Raw genomic sequence first — 19,622 nt, 5'->3', positions numbered from 1 at the left:
GTCCTGGCCCAGAGAACACCCATAAATCTGAGACAGGTACTGCTACTTCTGGGTGTTTTATTTAATATTTATACAGGGCCATGGGTCTAAGGGGCACTTCACAGAAATGCACAGAGACGAGATCTCTGCCTAGAGGATTTTGCGATCATGTTAGATCTTGTCTGGGAGCTGGTGAAAATTTCTGGTACTTGTAGTGGTTGCTTGCCAATTTCCCACACAGCGCAGAGCCGGACAACCCCTAAACTGGGCCTAAGCCCCTCTGCAAAGAGTGTCCCATCCCCCCATCAAGGGGGAAATCTGCCTGTGAAAGGTTCTAAGTTGCAGTGACTCAGTAGAACTCCCATCCACCCCCAGGCATAGGCAGTGGGGGGACGTTTCTTTCAGGAACAATGCGTTTAATCTCAAATCAGCGTATGTTAACATGGGCATAAAAGAGTAACAGAAAACTCTACCAAGCTGGCATTCAGTCCAGACCCTCTGACCTTGGGAGAGGAGCCTCCCCCAGGCCGTCTCCTCTGACTCCCAAGCACCCAATTCATAGTCCTCCCCACGACTACCTGAAGGGAGGGAAACAGCTGAAGTTAACCCCTTCTTCTCTGGGAACCAGATAATGCCCTTGCACCATGTTAGAAGCCCCATTGGTTTGATTATTTTTATGTATTAAGAATGGAATATTGTTGCCACCAGGTCCTAGGTACTGTCCTTAAAATGAGCAACGTAATTTCCCACCACCCAAGATAGCCCCAGAGCGACACTTACGTTGTCCTTCCTTTTACGACAACGGGTTGCAGATATTGGGCAAAACTACAAACTGAGTTTTCCAAGCACTTTCCCACTAAAGGTCTGGAGGTAGGCACATAAAATCACAGGTTACTTTCGAATCTCTCGGCCGCAGTGTCTACAGGCTTCTGCTATGGCTGTAGCCAGACAATGAACGTACCCAGAGAGGAGAGCGTTGTTCAGCCTCGTTTAATATCTCAAAGAGCCGCTGCAACGTTTCATTTTGAAAATGCTTTAATAAGGAAGTGTTGACAACACTGTTCTGCAAAATGTAAAGGTAACTATACAAATTCTTAATACAAAAAGAATAAATTAAAAGCAGATTTTTTTTTTTAAAATTCTGCAACTTTTTCTACACCATACATATTTGTCCCTTGATTACAGGTGAACAGAATCCAGTAAAATCATTTTACATGCTCTAAAGTCAGTTTCAGAGAGAGACCTAATTTTTTCCTTTTTTAAACTAGAGAGTCCATTTTACACAACTTGTAATAAAACTATTGACATTAATATATATGTAAAACTTTACATCTAGTTAACTAAGCAGTAACTGGTCATCTGATAGCACCTGAATGGGGTTTGCTATGTCCAAAACTAAAACTAATACAGAGGGAAAACAAATGTGACCTTTTCAACACTCGACTGCATATAGTATCATTTAAAAATAAACCCTGCCTCACAATATGGCCTGGTGTATGCATACACCATGCTTCTGGCTAAACCAAGGGAGTTTCATATGTAGAGACTAAGACGGTAAGAGTGGCTTTATATCCAAAAAGGGCCTTTATTTAAAAAAAAAAAAGAGAGAGAGAGAGAGAGGCTGGTAAGTTGGTAGTCAAGTGCTTGTATATAACAGTTCTGTTTTACCCCTCCATGTTATACTTAACCATGTTAATCTAATTTGATTAACACTGTATGTACATTTGTGTAGAATTGAATTGAGCTAAACAGTAAAACCTGTTTTACTTAATCTGTCTTTACTACCAGACTGGCTCACGTGTGCCTTGACTGCAAACCAGAAAAGCAGACCACAACGCAAAACCCAATCCGTTTCTCAAAAGATTTTTCTCACCTCAAGCCTGTTGGCAATGCAGGCTGACCAAATTGTTTGCAATGTGACTTACAACATCATGCACTTCAGGGCTGCCACCTCTTTGTCCTTGTGCAAAACTGCAGGCCTGCTCGGATTCTGGAGCAATTAATTTTGATTAGTAATTTGTATTACAGTAGCGTCCAGAGGCCCTGTTGTGCTGCTGGGCGTGAATCCTTTTAAATAAAAAAGGCTACACAGAAAAATTATTTACCAGGGAAATGAAAATATAAACAGTTGCTCAAAGCCCGTGAACTTCTTGGGCTAATTCCTGCCTGGTGATTAACTTGGGCCCTCTGTTTGTAGTTAGACTTGCAAGGATTAGAGTTTAATCAGCAACGTATATTAATCAATGATGTCTTCTCTCCATCCAAAAACAGAAGAGGGCCTATAAGAACAAGCCGCTCGTTAACAATTCATATTTAGAGAGAGGGAAAATTTAAACACATTTGGTATACTTGCACTTTTAGATGAACAGGTGCACTCTCCTGGTTGTCAGATCCGCCTAGTGCCGGGTTAGCAAGATTGATTATTATTGTCAACTATGTTTTTTATTTCTAAATATCTAATGATTCTTGACTTCCGCAGACATTAGGTTTGGAATGATTAGTACATAGGAACGGCCATACTGGGTCAAACCAAAGGTCCATCTAGCCCAGTGTCCTGTCTTCCAACAGTGGCCAATGCCAGATGCTCCAAAGGGAACGAACAGAACAGGTCATCACCAAGTGATCCATCCCGTCACCCATTCCCAGCTTTTGGCAAACAGAGGCTTTAGTGTTTTAAATTTAAATTTCCTGCCAGTGCAAAAATTTGTCAGCTCTATGGAGAGGTAATTTTTATAGCTAACGGCACAGAAGTTAGATCTGAGTTCTATTTCTTCCTACGTGCTCTTGGGCAAGTCAGATAACCGCCCCGTGCCTCACTTGCCCCCAGCCACAGCTCCTACAGTGCCTCCCAGGAGCATTGGGAGACTGCAAGGTAGCAGATAAGTGCAGAGTATTAAAATAAGTCAATACGTGTAGAAACAAGCACTTGTAGTAACTGCTAACATTCATTTTTAAACACTCTCCCTACCCCTAATCTTTCTAAGCCTAGTTATTGGGAATCTGTGCTCTTGCAAGCTTCTGGTAAAACAGTTTTCCAGCGATACTATTACAAGAAAAAGGTGTGGCAGCCAGCAAGTTTGGTTTTAAATTTCCTGCCCTCCTTGTCTGGTAGACTAGCATTATTCTTCCAACACACGCACGCAAGCAGACTTTATTTCTTTAAACTAAAGCTAACATCAGTTTCTGCTTTTCACAGAGTAACCCCCTCCAGCCATTTCTTTAATTGCCTTTCCCATAGGAAATCGTCATCCGCATGCACAAATGGGGCGAGAACCCCGCCCCATCTAGCGGCAATAAAACGCTGTAGCGGAGACGAGACGCGCCAGCTTCAACCCCCCACCTAGCTTGCGTGCTAGCTCGCTACAAAAGTGTCTTTGAGGCCGCTGGATGGCTCCACGTGTGTAAAGCGTTGCTCCAAAGTGCATGTAAACCTGCCGCGACTCTCTCCGATGTTTCCTTTTGGTAGCCGTGGACAACTAGAGTCTGCGTCGAGTGCATCAAGGTTACCAATTAATTAGCTTTGATTTATTATGGTCCCTTCTTGCAATCTGAAAATTTGCCTGGTCTGCTGGTTAGTAGACAACAAGACGGAACCCTTCCGCTGTATGACATAGTGGGGTCCCTTGGACAGCAATACTTTGGTGAGGAGCCCTTTGCTACACTGGCGCTACCAAGAGCGTAATAATCGGAACTATTAGACTAATGTGGCTTTACCATGTCGATTAGCTTGTAATGTGCTTTCCTTTGATTTCATGTGAAACACTTTGTGCATAAATAGGATATCCTTTATTGGTTATTTCTATTCACAGAACGGCTCTTGGCAATTTTCACCTTAATTTATCATAAGTGTTACAAAAAAAACCCAAACCAAAACTCTCTGTGGTGGTGGTTAGCCAGAGATGCTAAGAGTAGCCGTACATGCCTCCGCTGTAGATAATACCTTTGTAAACCTTTGTGTCTGTCCAGCTTAAACAGTAGCTTTTCGAGACTGATTTTACGCTCCCAGCCCAGAGTTCTGGTGTGTCTTCGTCCCAGTGGGTGGTGGTTGTTATTGTTTTATTTTTTGGAAGGGCTTGAAGTGAGGAAGGAAGTAAAAACAGTTTCCAAATTGTAGGCTGTCATTACAGAGACGCTGCCCATGCTCGTCTCGTAGGAATTCTGTGATCTTGGCAGCACTGAACTGATTGCGATATTCTGACACATCTCTGAAGCAAGAGGAGCTTTTCTTTACTCCAAATAAATACTTCAGGAGTAAGGAATATATTTCACAACCACTGTTTCTCGCCCTCTTAACTAATGTTCTGTTGGCTTCAGACTGCAAGCTGTAGAAATCTTACTATTTTCCCATGCCATAGACCAATAAGATTGTATTTATACCTTGAAAGGCTTTCAGTATTTTAAAGAAAAAAAAACCCTGCCATCTGGCTGCTAACATAGTTATTCATATATGTTGTCCCCACCCCCCGGCCCTTTGAGCTAGCGGAGTTGTATCTCAGTCCATGGCAATCTGCTTTGAAACACTGCTATCCGTTGGTGGCTGCGGAAGCATCCTGGGGGCCAGTATCGGTAATGGCGTCTTGAATCGCATTTCGGGAAAAGTGCTTAACACTGAAGCTGGTGCCGGGCGACAGTGCATCTGGGTAAGGCAAATGAGAGGCAGTGAGGTGATCTCAGAATGGCATTGATGTGATCCGATTGAGGTCAGGGGTTCACACTAGAGTCCCAGGCTTGGCTTTTTCCTGTCCATACCACTGGACATCTGCTAGTTCTGGATAGAGGGGAGAATCCAGGAAACAGCTATCGGTGTAGTTCCTACAGAGGAAAGGAGACTGCCATTAGAACGAATGCTATGGCAAGAGGTCATGCAAAAATTCAACCATAGGCACTCTGCCATGTGGCAAGAGTGGGAAAGGAAAGACAATGCAGCATGCTCATTGGCACTTTGGGTTGGTGCTGGTTCTGCAGGCAACCACGGAGCAGGCAACTGGGGCGGATTCAGCGAGAAGGGGCCACCCGGGAGTCCTCTCCAGAACAGCTCACCTTAGCAGAAGCAGTGCTGGGTGAACAGTTCTCGCTCGGATCTCTCCATGCCAGTTTGGGTTAAGCTAATTTCTCTAGACAAAACCGAGTTCAAATGACATTTCACGGCCCCTCCTCACAAAGGAATGCACAGAATTGTGTATCTGTCTTATTTTCGCCATTTAGAGGTCAAGAGAAGCCTCTAGCAGGTAGCACCTGTTCTCATGGGCGCTTTTGATACGACTGATGGGTGAAAAGACAGGGGTCATGTCTAGTGCAAAAGTACATGCACCATTACTTGCTTCTACATGCATTTGTCCCTAAATGAGATGGTGGCTGAGTAGCTAGAGGAAGAACCCTCTCTACCAGAGCATAAAGTGTGGGTATATTTGCTCATCTGTATATATGCATGCAACTTGATATGTGCACTGGTTCTCTCTCACATTCTAGCAGCAGCCACTGATGTCTCATCCCTCGTAAGTAGGAGGTTTTTTCCCTGGAGTGATTCTCTGTAGGGTGCTCTTCTCTCCTCTGCCTAGGGGTCAGGGTTGGAGGATTGTGCGCTTGGTCATTGAGATGGGGGAATAAAACCTTGCTTCTTTTATTGACTGACTTAAAGGGGAGTGGAAGGACTTGTGCTGTCATCTCAGTGCTTCTCTGCAGCACCTCTCACACATAGCTGCCAACATGTGAAAACCTTTGTCAGGGCTGAATCTCTGACTAGGACGAGTGGACTTTGGAAATCATTTGAACAGGACAGGCCAGGAAACTAGTGGCCAGACCTCCGGATGGCTTTTTTCCATCAGTGACTTCATAAACAAGAGGCTCATGCTATCATATAGGATTAAAGACATTAACGTTGTTGTGTGACGACAGTGACTTTTGGTGACCAGAGGAGGTTCTGATGGAACATGGTGCTGTGGCATCTTGGTGTTGTGGTGTTACACAGTGATGGATGATGCATCGCAACATGCTGACATAATGCCACCACCGCCTCACAATATAAAGGTCTCATGGTGACACACAGGGATTGCCTCATCAGACAGACTTTCAAAACCTTCATAGCGTGTTTCTGCTCAGTTAGCGAATGTCTTATATTTGGGGCACCTCTACACCAGACAAGGAAACTGTTGCTGGTGTACTGACGGCATGACTAGTTTATTGCTTTGCTAAGTCCCCTGTTGCCCATTCCCAGCTTTTGGCAAACAGAGGCTAATAGCCATGGATGGACCTATCCTCCATGAATTTATCTAGCTCTTCTTTGAACTCTGTTATAGTCTTGGCCTTCACAACATCCTCTGGCAAGGAGTTCCACAGGTTGACTGTGCATTGTGTGAAGAAATACTTCCTTTTCTTTGTTTTAAACCTGCTGCCTATTAATTTCATTTGGTAACCCCTAGTTCTTGTGTTATGAAAAGGAGTAAATAACACTTCCTTATTTACTTTCTCCAAACCAGTCGTGATTTTATAGACCTCTATCAGATCCCCCCTTAGTTGTCTCTTTTTGAAGCTGAAAAGTCCCAGTTTTATTAATCTCTCCTCATATGGAGGCTGTTCCGTACCCCTAAACATTTTTGTTGCCCTTTTCTGAACCTTTTCCAATTCCTATATATATATATATATATATATATATATATATATATATATATATATATATATATATTTTTGAGATCGGATAACCACATCTGCACGCAGTATTCGAGATGTGGGCGAACCATGGATTTATACAGAGGCAATATGATATTTTCTGTCTTATTATGTATCCCTTTCTTAATGATTCCCAACACTCTGTTCGCTTTTTTGACTGCTGCTGCACATTAGTGGATGTTTTCAGAGAACTATCCACAGTGACTCCGAGATCTCTTTCTTGAGTGGTAACAGCTAACTTAGACCACATGATTTTATATTTATAGTTGGGATGATGTTTTCCAATGTGCATTACTTTGAATTTATCAACATTGAATTTCATCTGTCATTTTGTTGCCTAGTCACCCAGTTTTGTGAGATCCCTTTGTAACTCTTTGCAGTCTGCTTTGGACTTAACTATCTTGAGTAGTTTTGTATCATCTGCAAATTTTGTCACCTCATTGTTTATCCCCTTTTCCAGATAATTTATGAATATGTTGAACAGTACTGATCCCACTACAGACCCTTGGGGGACACCACTATTTATTTCTCTCCATTCTGAAAACTGACCATTTATGCCTATGCTTTGTTTCCTATCTTTTAAAGGTTAACCAGTCCATGAGAGCTTATCCCATGACAACTTACTTTGCTTAAGAGCCTTTGGTGAGGGACCTTGTCAAAGGCTTTCTGAAAATCTAAGTACACTGTATCCACTGGATCCCTCTTGTCCACATGCCTGTTGACCCCCTCAAAGAATTCTAGTAGATTGCTGATGTAAGATTTCCCTTTACAAAAACCATGGTGACTCTCTTCTCCAACAAATCATGTTAGCCTATGTGTCTGATAATTTGGTTCTTTACTATAGTTTTAACCAGTTTGCCTGGTACTGAAGTTAGGCTTACTGGCCTGTAATTGCTGGGATCACCTCTGGAGCCTTTTTTTAAAAATTGATGTCAATTAACTATCCTCCAATCATCTGGTACAGAGTCTGATTTAAATTATAGGTTACATCCCACAGTTAGTAGTTCTGCAATTTCACATCTGAGTTCCTTCAGAACTCTGGGGTGAATACCATCTGGTCCTCATGACTTATTACTGTTTAGTTTATCAATTTGTTCCAAAACCTTTTAGATTTTATCTTTTAGATTTTATCAGCACTCCTGTGAGCTAGGAAAGAATTATCCCCATTTTACGTATGAGGAATGGAGGCACAGGGCAGATTACGACTTCCCTAAGACTGCATTGGAAGCCTGTGGCTGAGTTGGGAATTGAACCCACGTCTCCGGAGACTTAAGCCACCCTTCATCTCAATAGAAACATTCCCCAGCACTTTGTCCAGACTGCTTTGAAATGTCTCAAGCAAAGGGGCTTCCCTTGCTACCCTTGGCTAGCCATGCTTATCCACTTGCATTCCCACCCCAACTGGCGTGAAGCCTGCCTTCATAGGGAAAACTAAGAGCTACAGACTTGCTGAAAGGACCACCCACATATGCCGACGAGGTTTACAAATGCTTCCAACTTGCTCTTCCAGGAGCTGAGCAAAGCCTTGCTGTCACTATCCAAACGCCCACACAACCCAAACGTCTGCTTCTTATGGATACTGGGATGTCAAAAATCATTTGCAGAGCACACGTTACAGGGAAGAAGGATGAAAGAACAAAACATTCCCTTACTATACCTCTATTCATCAGTACTTTGGTGAGTTGGAGACTGAGACTCATCCATAGTGGGTGAGTTGTCTGTTGCTTCTCTGAACAAAGGAGAGCGCCCAGGGAGGAAACAGTAAAGAGGAAATGTTAAAGAAAAGAAGTGACACACATTGTTAAGAGCTTATTAATACAGTGGGAAAACAAGTTGATGAGTCGCCTTAAGACAAAAGAGTTAGTGACATAAGAAGACATGTCAGGCAGAATTTCAAGCCTTTGATTCATGTTGGGGAAATAACAAAATGTGTTGCTGTGATGGCCAAGTCTGTATTCTGCACCTGGTAACAAATTGTACTTGCTTCTGTTTAAAATTTGTTTCCCTAATGGTTTTGTCATTTTACCCAGGCATGAAACCAATAATGGATTCATCTATTTGATTCCTTTTTGCACAGGATGTTGGTCCAGATCCTCAGATGATGTAAATCTACAATAGCTCTGTTTCTACCAGCTGAGGATCTGGCCTGGTTTTTTTGTTGCGTGAAGCCTGGAGGAGGCATTCTGGTGCATGGAAAATGGAGAGAATAATCAGAATTCTGAAGTTTTTTGCTACCTTCAACTAGGAGACTTCTCAGCTGGTTTCAGATCATATTGCTTGTATCCATGGTAGGGATGTGCTGAGGAAGATGATTACAATGGGGGCTGAGGCAGAATCAAGGCTACGGCTTGGACTCGGATCCATACCTTGAAGGGGGCAAATCTCAGCTGTTCACCCAAGATTTCTGCCATTTTGGAGTCTTACAATACTTTGGCTGCCTCTGAACTGGAACCAATAAAAATACCCACTCCAGTGTTGGACCTGACCCAAACCCACAACTGTTAGTATGGGTTTGGGGGCCAAGAATTTGAATTTGAGCATGCTGAAATGCAGATGAACTTGTTTAGGGATTTGGGGTTCTGTTTTTATCCCCCATCTTTGTTTTAAAGCTCAATTTTCTCTTAATGTCTTCTGGGTTATTGTTGCCATAAAACCAAATGGCACGTGTGGATGTCTGTTTATACTGGAGCATCTACAAGTGTAGTGACTGTTGATTTAAAAAGAAAAATTTTTTTTTTCTCTTGTAAAATCAAGTATTTGGGTACAACAGAGTGACACAGAAGTAGACTATAGTAAGAACTTCAAGACCCACCAGTGTTTGTCCCCTGGAATGACCACCACATCTTAGTTAACTGCTCCTAGAGGACCATTACAAATGGGTCAAGGTCTCTGCAATCCTAGGGCGGCAGTTCTCAAACTGTGTTCCCTGAAGACTCTCTTGGTGGGTTCACAGAACACAACATTCTGAGAATCAAACACTGGGATATGGGGTGCTGCGTAGATCCAGGAAAGGGCCCCTGTTTTACCTAGCTTACAACGTAGGCAGCAGAATGAAAATTCTGGAGAACCAGTGCCCTTGGGAAACTTCCTTTCTGATCCTTGAACCATGCGCCTCTGAGCAACCTTCCGGATGTGTGCAAGAATTACCATAGACAAGCGTCTCGCATTTATACCGTAAGATTCCATTGATGTCTGGGAACTTGGACAACCACAATGGCATTCATGAAGAAAATTCAGCGTCAGTGCTCCATACAGCATGGGTGGTGTCTACGCAGCTTTTACAGACGTTCTCCCACCACTGCTCTGACACTGATGCTAGCACTGGTAGCAGATTGTATGCGGACGACAGACGGATGCAAATGCCTGAACCAGGGTAAATTAGGGGTTTCCCCATTGCTAGAACTGCACTAATGCTAGACCACTGGTGAGCGAATATCTAAAAATGTTCTGTGTAGATTAGGCCATTGAATACCTGAGAGCGTTCCTGTGCCCAGACCGATCCTCTTTCGCCAGTGTCCTCTCCTTGCACTGTATAGCAAAGCACTGTACTAGAACTTGTTTTCTGCCTCAAGTGCCTGAACTATTGCGATCATCAAACCTAAAGATTAACCATATTTTAAGGCAACTCCGGCATGCCAAAGCCTGGAACCTGCTTCAGCAGCCAGGATGGTGGTTTTGGAGTGGCTAGAGAAAACTGTGGAAGACCAAGGAATGCTAATCCTCTAACCCTGCCTCCCGAGACTCACCCAGTCTGCCATGCTACGATGTGGTGGGGACTGCTTGGTGGTGTAGCTGCTAGTTCACTAGATGGTGTTGAACTCCTCTGGCTGTGAGGTAAGGCAGCTAAAAGTGAGCGAAAAAAATAACCAGTTAGACAAGGAGAACAGGGTTAAGGAATTCCAGCACGGTCAACTCATCGGAGCAGAAGAAACACAACAAGTTGTGACTAAACACAGTCCAGGAGTTGGAACATCCCATTTACAAATGGATCTCGGCATGTACTCTCTGAGCAGCACAGCCGCTGCGAGAATGGCCAGTCGCAACTCCTGACTCCCTCTGCTGCATGCACATGTGCCTGGCTCTGCGTTCAGATGCATGGGGAAAATCTTGTCCCAACCCAGCCTCTGACTGCGTGTGATCATATGGGCTGAAGATCCTTCCCCATCTTCCAAACTCACTGCAATCCAGAGTGGGAAATACCCAGTCTCTCAAAACATGAAAACAAAACAATGTTTTATTGCTATTTGAACCCACAGCACCCTTGTGCCATTGCAGTGGCTGGGCACCTGTCCCTCCACATGATCTAAAATGAAGGCGCAAAGCCAGCCTTGCACCTTGGTGGTCTCATTTCAGAGGCTTCACAGGCAGCTCGGGGACCATGGGAGGAGTTCTGTGCTGGTAGCTGTTGGGCTGCTAGCTGGGAGCTTCCAGGCATATACACCACTTGCTATACAAAAACCAGCTCCATAGATTTCAAAGACCAAAGATGTTTTTGACCATGCACTAGTAGTAAGATTCATGGGGCTACAGTGAACTTACTAGCATGAGCCAAAAGTGGGCTGATCTTTGTTTAATTTTATGTTAATGACAGCAGCTACAAACTCTAGACAAACACTGTAATGTAGCAGTACTGGTTTTTTCAAGGCATTTCTGCTTTAAGGATCTAGTCGAGAAACCCCTCTTTTGGTCGTTCTGTCCCAATGCTCAGACCTCTTCAAATCAGACAAGCTCAGGAGCGTAGTCGTCTTTGAAGGACACTGTGGGGTCTGGTAGACCTTTTAGAGCCATGGCTGATCCGTCAAATGATTCTAACTAACACTCTCCCACAAGCTGTTAAATTCTTTACCTGCAGTTAAATAACACTCAAAAAGAAGACAGAGGCAAAGTCTAATCTGTTCCTTACAAGTGAAGGCCCCATTGGCCACTATTATCACAATGGGGACTGGCTTTTAGAACATGACTAGGTCCATATTGGCATGGTCAGTGAAAGCGATTTACAGGTGGGGCAACTAACAAATGAGACAACAATTTTTGTTTTCACTACTAGCATTTTCCTTCTTAGATGCCCCAACTACCTGAAACTATAGGATTTCCAAAATGGGTCTCTACAGCTCAGGAGGATAAGCGGGTTAATTAAATTTTAGGTACTTCCTGCTTCTGTTTGGGGCAGAAATGCCAAAACGTCCCTGAACTTCCTGTCAAAAAAGGGATAAAAGAATTTTTGCAGAGCAAAGAGGGCTGGGGTGGCTCAGGTGAATGGTAATGGACTGTAAAGCCTTTCACCATTAAATCTTCGGCTCAGATAAATCCAGCCTAGGGTCTCTAGTGAATGAACATTCCCAGCTGACGGCTGTTCAGTGGTCTCTGGGATAGGCTCTGTTCAGCTCTCAATAGGCAAATAGCAACATTTTACAGGCGTCACCACTATTAATTGGCATCCTGGCTGGCAATCTCAACAGAGGCTCCCAGGGCTGAGCAGGCCTAGGAAATGGGACCTTTAGAGGTGGTGTCCTCAGGGCAAGGTTGAGGCACATGGGTAGGAGTGAAATGAGGGAAGCTTGCCAAGATGCTGCCCAGGCTGTAACAGTTCTGTCAATAGAAGCCGTCAATGCATCAACCTTCGCTCCCTCGCTCTCACTGAGTTGGGTTAGATTCAAGTTTTTTGGCAAAGCCTCAGGTTAGTCCGTATTGCATGCACCCTGGATTGCCCAGCCTTATTCGAAACAGAGACTGATGGCAAACAGGTATCGAATCTTAAACTAGTTCATCTCATGTCAGGGAAATGTAGCACAATCTCTGCAATGTACGAACTGCTGCAAGGTCCTGCTATTATTTAATACGAATATTAGAGGAGCGGCCAGAGGCCCAAACAGGATGGGGCTCCACCATGTTAGGTATGATATGGCCCTATTTTATAGAGCTTACAAGATTCCCCCGGGGGTAAGCAAGCACCTCTCGTAGTTGTGCTGAAGGTACTGTATGAATCGAGGGTCTCAGCCTTCAACCGCTCACCAAAGTCTTTTTTAGTGGGGCCGCTTGCTCTTTATTATAAGTAACTGTGCTTTTTTTTGCCATACCATATAGTCTTATGTTCCTAATGTAACACTGTTTAAATGCCTTACTCTTCTATGTATTTATTGGGGAAAATCTTGAGTTTTGCTATGTTTTTCCTCACTGCTCACTTCAGTGGACCCTGCCCACAGCGATAAACCTAACGTGATGCTCAGGATCAACCCCCCATTAATGGGCTTTTTCTCTGCTACTACTCTAGGCCTGTCCAAAGCCTACTGAAGTCAATGGAAACATTCCCATAGACTTCCAGAAGCTTTGGCTCAGGCTCTCCTCGCCCTCCGAAGAAGTCATTCATGATGGATGAGCTCCAGGGGAAAACCTGCAGCCAATGACACTCTCTGATAAAGTTCACTCACTGCTAATCCACCCATCCCACATGCCTGTGCTTCGCATTGTGCTATGTTCACAAAAGGACAGGGGATGCAGGCTGGTCTGGTTTCATTCATAAATTACCAAAGCGCAATGCAGGCATTAGACAGCCCAAGAGCAAACTTGGATCTGCTTCCCCTGGGGCCGGCTCTCACCTGATGTTGCTTTACACATTTGAGGCATCCTCGTTACCCTGCTGTGTGCCACAAAGGTGCTTTGAGAAGATGTGCTGTATTGGGAGCTGCTGTCCGAGGAGGTGGAGCTCGTGTGCGACAGGCGGCTGTGCTCCTTGTGGGAGGCTGTGGACCGCTGGTACCACAGTCGGAGTTCGTCTGATACTGCAGTCCTGCCCGAGCCCTTCTCATGGCCTTCTCTGCCCAGAGACGGAGTCCTTATGATCTGAGAACGGGAGGGGGTCAGTCTTACTGAGTCCACTTCGTCCCCATGCCAGTTCTCTTTAAACATCCCCCCTGCCGTGTAGGAGTTGGAGGTTTTAAATTGTGCTTTCACGCTGTAGTGTCCCTCCTGGTCGTTCTCCAGGCTGCGCACCACCACGGGTGTGGAGCTGCCTTCGATGTACAGGGGGTACTCTTTGATCCTGTACTGAGAGGAAGGCTGGCTCTGGCTGTGCAGATAGACTCCGGGGTGCCCGGTTCCGTTCCTTGCCGCCAGGTTGGGCATGCTCCCTGAATTAGAAGAGACCAGGTTTCCCGCAGATTTATGCCTTTGCCTCTGCCGCTCTCTGGCTTTTGAGGGGGAATCCTCGGCCAGAGTGGAGTAGTTGGGGTTCATCTGAGCAGGGTAGTAGTGCTCAGAGCTGGAATGGCTGGTGCAGGAAGAGCAGTCGTCCATGGGGTCAGAGCCATTACTGCTACGAGTCCTTGGGGTGTAGAAATCGGGGCTCCCCGTCTCGTTCTCTGACCCAAGGAGCTTGCCTTGTGACTCTAAGCTGGAGCTTCTGTGCCTAAAGTGCTGAGCTAAGCTGTGCAGTCTGGTCGGGCTGATGTCTACTGACCTGCAGGTGTCAGGAAGACAGGTTTTGAGTCGGCTTGTTTAACAAAACACGCGGGGTCTTTTTCTAGCATTTAATGCCAAAACAGCACGCGCCAATCAGCGCGAATACACAGAGCTAAGCCTGAGAGGTGCTGAGTGCTCACAACTCCCCCCACCTCCATCAGCCCCTGGCAGAATACGGGCCATACCACGCGGGCATGTTAATGCAGGAATTGAAGTAGATGTACCCATCTGAGGTGAACTTCCCACCTCCCTGCCCAAAGCAAGAGCAAGGGGGCTTTGTGAAGGGGAACTAAGCAGAGTTATGGGATTGGACTCCAGAGGCAGCTTGTGGGGCTTCAGTCCCTCTGATTGCTGTGGGTTGAAAAAGGAGCCAACTCCACCTCCCCATTCCCTGTGTGGGGATTTGGGGCCACTAGGGGAGCACAGAAGCCTCCCAGCATGGTTACCCCACTAGCCACCTCCCTGGGCACAAGTGGTGCAGAGGGCACTGCCCCAGGGGGAATTTCACCAGTACAGTGGCAGGGAACATAGAGTGCTGTGGATCTGTGCAAACCTTTCCTTTGGTTTCTGTTCTTGGGATTCCATGCCTCCTCCCGGCTGCTTTGCAATGTGAGGGTCCAATGACACACAAAGCGCAGCCCCAGGGTAAGGTGCACTTCCTTTGCTGTCAGGTAGCTTGCGAAAGCTTTGCAGGCCTTTCCTCACGTTTACAGTGAAACGGGGTAGTCAAGGCCAGTTCATGCAGCACCATCCCACAGGGAATGAATGTTTTTCTCCTCCCCTCTCAGAAGAGCCGCCTCTATTAAGCAGCTATGTTTTGCTGGTCTCTTGAGTGGCTTTAGGTCTCAAGACAGTCACAGTGTGACTGTCTTTCATGCGAACGCCCAGATTTGCATGTGTAGAAAGGTGTTGATTCACATCCAAATCTGAGTGGTCTTTATTCATGCTGCATGGGCTCATCCCCTGTTTATAAAGTTTCAATCAGTCACTCAAGGAACAGAAATGATACCATGTGACCAATCAGACCCACCTTTACTTGGTCCCTCGGATGGTCACTTTAGACAGGCTTTTCGGTATGCCCCGTTCACTGTAGCAGTGGTTTAACATTACCCAACCTTTCGTGTCCAAAAGGAAAGGGTAATTACCTAACCTTAATTTGAGCATTGATATTAACACCTTGTCACTTTCAAAGAGTGGCTTGGAGGTTGCAATGCCCATGAAGAGTCAGAACCGTCGGTTAAGATCTCACTTGGTCCATTTTAGTTTTTATTTATTTGAAGTAAGTTGAGGATTCAAGCCCTGATTCAGGAATGAATCCCCACCGAGGACACCACTTCCTTCCTGAATTGAGGCCTCTTGTCTTCAAAGTGTGAAAACAAAAAATACTTTTGCATAAATGAAGGGAGGCGAATTGTTTTGGGAGTGGCAGGACTTACCTCGTGGAATGGACAGAATGCGGACTGCGTACCCGTAGATCTGGTGTGGATGGCATGCTGGACTGGGAATTCCAATGCGGGAGGCTCCTGATGGGGCTATTTTGCAGAGAGCTGCTCCCTCCAGGCTCTGCACAGCTTCCTGTGCTGGGGAATCGCTTATGACTGCTGCAAAGCAAACGCTGCATTTCAAACTTCAGACAGAAACACTCTACAGCTAGGACCTTGAGTCAAGGGGCCAAATTCAGTTCTCAGTTACACACATCCTGCTGAAGCGAATGGAGTTCCACACACGTAACTGATCTGAATTGTTTTTTACAGTAAGAAAAATTGAAGCACAAGCTGTTACAAAGATTCAGCAGAAGTTTGAGTGAGAGGCTGTTGTCTGTCCTCTCCAACTGCCTTTTAAAATAACGATCAGATACTGACCAGCACTTTGTGTGATTATAGCTGTTACGATCTTCTAGGGCATGATTATTTACCAAAACAGCTAAATATCATTCAAGTGAGCTATGTTTCTGCCATGAGATTTGGGAAGAGCTTTCATTATATAGGCTCAGGTTAAAGACAGTCAGTCTCTCTCTCTCTCTCTCTCTCACACACCACATTACCAGAAAACACCCGTCATGACCATACCAAATGGGTATCTACGAAAAGGAGCATGTTTACGTAGTGGGCAATCTCCGACTGTCTGACTCACCTGGAATGACTGTGTGAGGAGCGTTTCTTGACCTTCTCGTAGGGTTCATCCAGGGATGACTCGCTCCACATCTTGGGCTTGATAGGGGACTTGTCATAATCATTCCGGTGGTAGTGCATTTGTCTGAGTCCTTCCAATGACTGTGGAGGAGGCGGTCGGTTATGTAGGGGCGGTCGGGGAGGGAGTCCTTTGTGAGGTGACTGTAAGGGGGATATTGTGCTGGTAACCTGAGAATCCTCTGCAAAGAGAAACGAGGAGAGCAGCTGATGCTTTTGAAGGACACTAGGCTGCAGTGTGGCTTTCACCCAGCATGCCCGAGATTACCACTTGGATACAGTGCCGCAGACAGAGATGCTTCTTCCGAGCATGAATTATATGGTAATGAACGAAGGGCCTGATTTTTAAGAAGTGTTCCAGTTGATGCTCTAGTTCAGTGTTTCTCAACTGATGGTGGAAGGGTGGTGGTCACGAAAGGCAATCGGGGGGGATAATAAACTTTTCAATCTAAAGCACAGAAAATAAAACTCTTCTAGACCCATGTGCACCATAGTTCTGCTGCTTTCATGTTTGTGCCGGCAACCATCTCCGATTCTCCCTTCCCCCCTCTCTGCACACACCTTTCCCCTTCAAGGTCAAGTATTCACTGTCAACCTCTTGAAAAACATACCCCAATTAAATAGGCTTAGCACTGTTCTCATGAACACATTTACTGTAAAAGAGTAAAAAATGTAAAAGGGGGTGCAAATAGTTTTGGACTTGACTTAGGGATCACCAACCTGGAAAGGATGAGCTACATTCCTCTAGTTCAAACACAAGTTATTGGACTTGATATAGGAATCACCGGGTGATCTTCTCCAGCCCGTGTTATGTAGGAGGTCAAACTCGAGCATCCGAATGGTTCCCCTTCTGGGGGAGCTATGGATGCTCAAAGCCCCTGAAAATCAGGCCTTTAGTGTGAGTCATATCCCCTATTCCACCACGTAGGAGGTCTTAAGCGGTTGTGGATTTGTTACAATATGTATGAGCCTTTTCCTACAGAATACATTTCTACTTCTGTACTTTGTACTTTTTACACATAATTGATAAAACCTTCAGGGGGGTTTGATGGAAGGTGGCTGTTTGAAATTATCTGCTCTCAAATGGCAAGGACAGTGTTGTTGTAGCCATGTTGGTCCCAGGATATTAGACAAACATGGTGGGTGAGGCAATATCTTTCACTGGACCATCTTCTGGTGGTGAGAGAGACAAGCCTCCGAGGGTATGTAGAAGAGCTCTGGGTAAGCAGGAAAGCTTGTCTCCCTCGCCAACAGAAGTTGGTCCAATAAAATATATCTCCTACCTCGTCTCTGTGAAATGACACCGGCATACAGGGGATTTCCTCCATTTTCAGGAGGATGCAGTCATCCTTCCCTTTACTCTGCTAGATTTCTAGGGTCTGAGATGGACAACATACCGTCCTCAAGAACAAGGGCATCTGAGAGGGAGCTATCTTCACTGGCGATGTTTCCTTCTGAGGAGAAGAAAAAAAATAATCAAAGGGCCATTAATATCACTGTGATTTAACATTGAATCGCAACAGAATCTTCCCCCGTTCATAAAACACAGTTGTTCCTTGTTCTCCACACTACCAAGAAGCAGTACGATTTCTATTAATAGAGGCCAGCTTACTCAGTCCTTACTCAGGCAGAACGCAGGGCAAAGCCTGAGTAAAAACTCCAGGCCAGCTCCCTTGACATGCTGAGCTCCCTCCTGGGAGTTGCTGAGTACCTTCAACTCCCACTCGTTTCAGTCGGCATTAGGACTGAGTCAAAACTGAAAGCCCAGATCCCCAGAGGGTGTAATGGAGCTACACCAATTTATACCAGCTGAGGATCAGGCCCTACCCTTATGAAGTTACCATTGCGTTGCCAATTAAAAACAAACACAAGGTGCTATGATTGTAGGACTTTCAACAATGCTTCCGAGTGCCCTCTGAAGCAACAAAAAGAATAGCACCCCAGTCCTTTTGCCAGAAGTGTTCTGACGTACATATCTCCCTGGCGTTTGTGTTTGTTGCTCTGACATATGCAGTGTTACTAAGCGGAGAGGAACTCAAAATGCTTTAAGGGCACCAGAACACAGCTAGGTTACAAATAAGGAAGCAAGAGAAGCGGTGATAATTTCAGCTCTGTTTATAAACAGGAAGAGCAAAATCTCTGCTTGTCATGTGGAAAGGGACAAAATCAGCAAGAAAAAGCTGTTATTTTCAAGCTTTGAAGGAGGTCAATAGAAATGACTTTAAAAAACAGTGTAAATCATAAAAAGTATCCTGAGGATTATGCTTTTGTAAACAATTGTGATGATGATGATACTTGGATTTTATATGATGCCTCTCACCCAAGGTTTACTAATATTAATTAAGCAACATTCCTCTGAAGGAAGTATTACTATACCCATTTTACAGGTGGGTACACTGACTCACAGACAGGTTAAGTGCCTTGCTTAAACTCAAATAGCCTGAAATTTACCCATGTTTTCTGAGCCAGCACATCATCTCGGCACCACTCGAGCCCCATGTCAGCTCTCCAACCACGACAAGGAAGGGATAGAACAATTCACAGAGAAACAAAGACTCAGAGTCCATTAGAGGGAAAGGGGCACTACTGGGCTACAAGTTAGAGCAGGGCTTTGGGCACCAGGGCTCCTGGGTTCAGTTCCTAGCTCTGGCTCACTGTGAGTGAAATTCACTCCCTGTGCCAAGGCCTCTATTCGAGGCCTATACACCACTCAAGGCCCACTTCAGCCCTTAAAAATATACCCCAGGCCCTGAACCGCACTTACCGTCTATGATTAGGGAGGCTCTCTGCGTTGGCTTCTTTCCAGATTTGATGCGGTACTCGTTGATGGCGTTTTCGATCTCCTGCAGTTTCTTTAGGGCATTAAGGTAGGAGGTTTTCCTTTGTTTCTTCAGCTTTTTGCTGACATTGGGGTCACTGGCCAGGCGCCGAGCAGCCTCAGTGATCTGTGACTGAATTGCAAATTCCCTCTCCAGGCGCTCCAGCTCGGCTTCCTGTCAAATTGGGAAGAGATTCTGGCTGTTCTGGCTGCAAGCTGTTGTGGCCAGATCCTCAGCTGGTGTAGCTGCATGGCAAAGCTCCCCTGACTTCAATAGGTCTATGTTGCTTTACACCGGCTGAGGATCTGGCCCTAAATGGCATTTAACAAGAGACGAATCCATCTACCAACCTGCCCCTAGCTCGACCACAAGTGCATTGTTAGGGCCAGCCTGTGCAACTGCTCCTCAAGTTTGTGAGCACTTGCTCACGTGAGAGAACTCATGACTTCAAAGGGCTGCACAAGGTTGCAATCTAGCCCAGTGGTTCTCAACCTGCAGCCCGCGGGCTGCG

General features: G+C 45.3%; 1 protein-coding gene across 5 annotated transcripts in view; it reads right to left on the bottom strand.

The window, feature by feature from the left end:
* Positions 1-996: 996 nt before the first annotated feature.
* FRMD4A (FERM domain containing 4A) overlaps positions 997-19,622 on the bottom strand; it is a 292,885-nt gene continuing 274,259 nt past the window's right edge. For 4 of the 5 annotated variants that reach the window (XM_077836340.1, XM_077836350.1, XM_077836368.1 and 1 more), the window contains 7 exons: positions 19,057-19,285; positions 17,690-17,746; positions 16,237-16,474; positions 15,540-15,704; positions 13,242-14,101; positions 10,392-10,488; positions 997-4,791 (listed from right to left, as the gene is read on the bottom strand). In XM_077836340.1, the coding sequence (XP_077692466.1) occupies positions 4,689-4,791; positions 10,392-10,488; positions 13,242-14,101; positions 15,540-15,704; positions 16,237-16,474; positions 17,690-17,746; positions 19,057-19,285 (1,749 nt within the window). In that variant the 3' untranslated portion in view covers positions 997-4,688. Of the gene's footprint in view, positions 4,792-8,304; positions 8,375-10,391; positions 10,489-13,241; positions 14,102-15,539; positions 15,705-16,236; positions 16,475-17,689; positions 17,747-19,056; positions 19,286-19,622 lie in introns of those variants that run through there. The other variant, XM_077836359.1, reaches the window with a different exon arrangement.

Source organism: Eretmochelys imbricata, chromosome 1 (assembly GCF_965152235.1).
Source record: "Eretmochelys imbricata isolate rEreImb1 chromosome 1, rEreImb1.hap1, whole genome shotgun sequence".
NCBI lineage: Eukaryota > Metazoa > Chordata > Testudines > Cheloniidae > Eretmochelys > Eretmochelys imbricata.
This window is presented reverse-complemented; position numbering and strand designations above follow the sequence as displayed.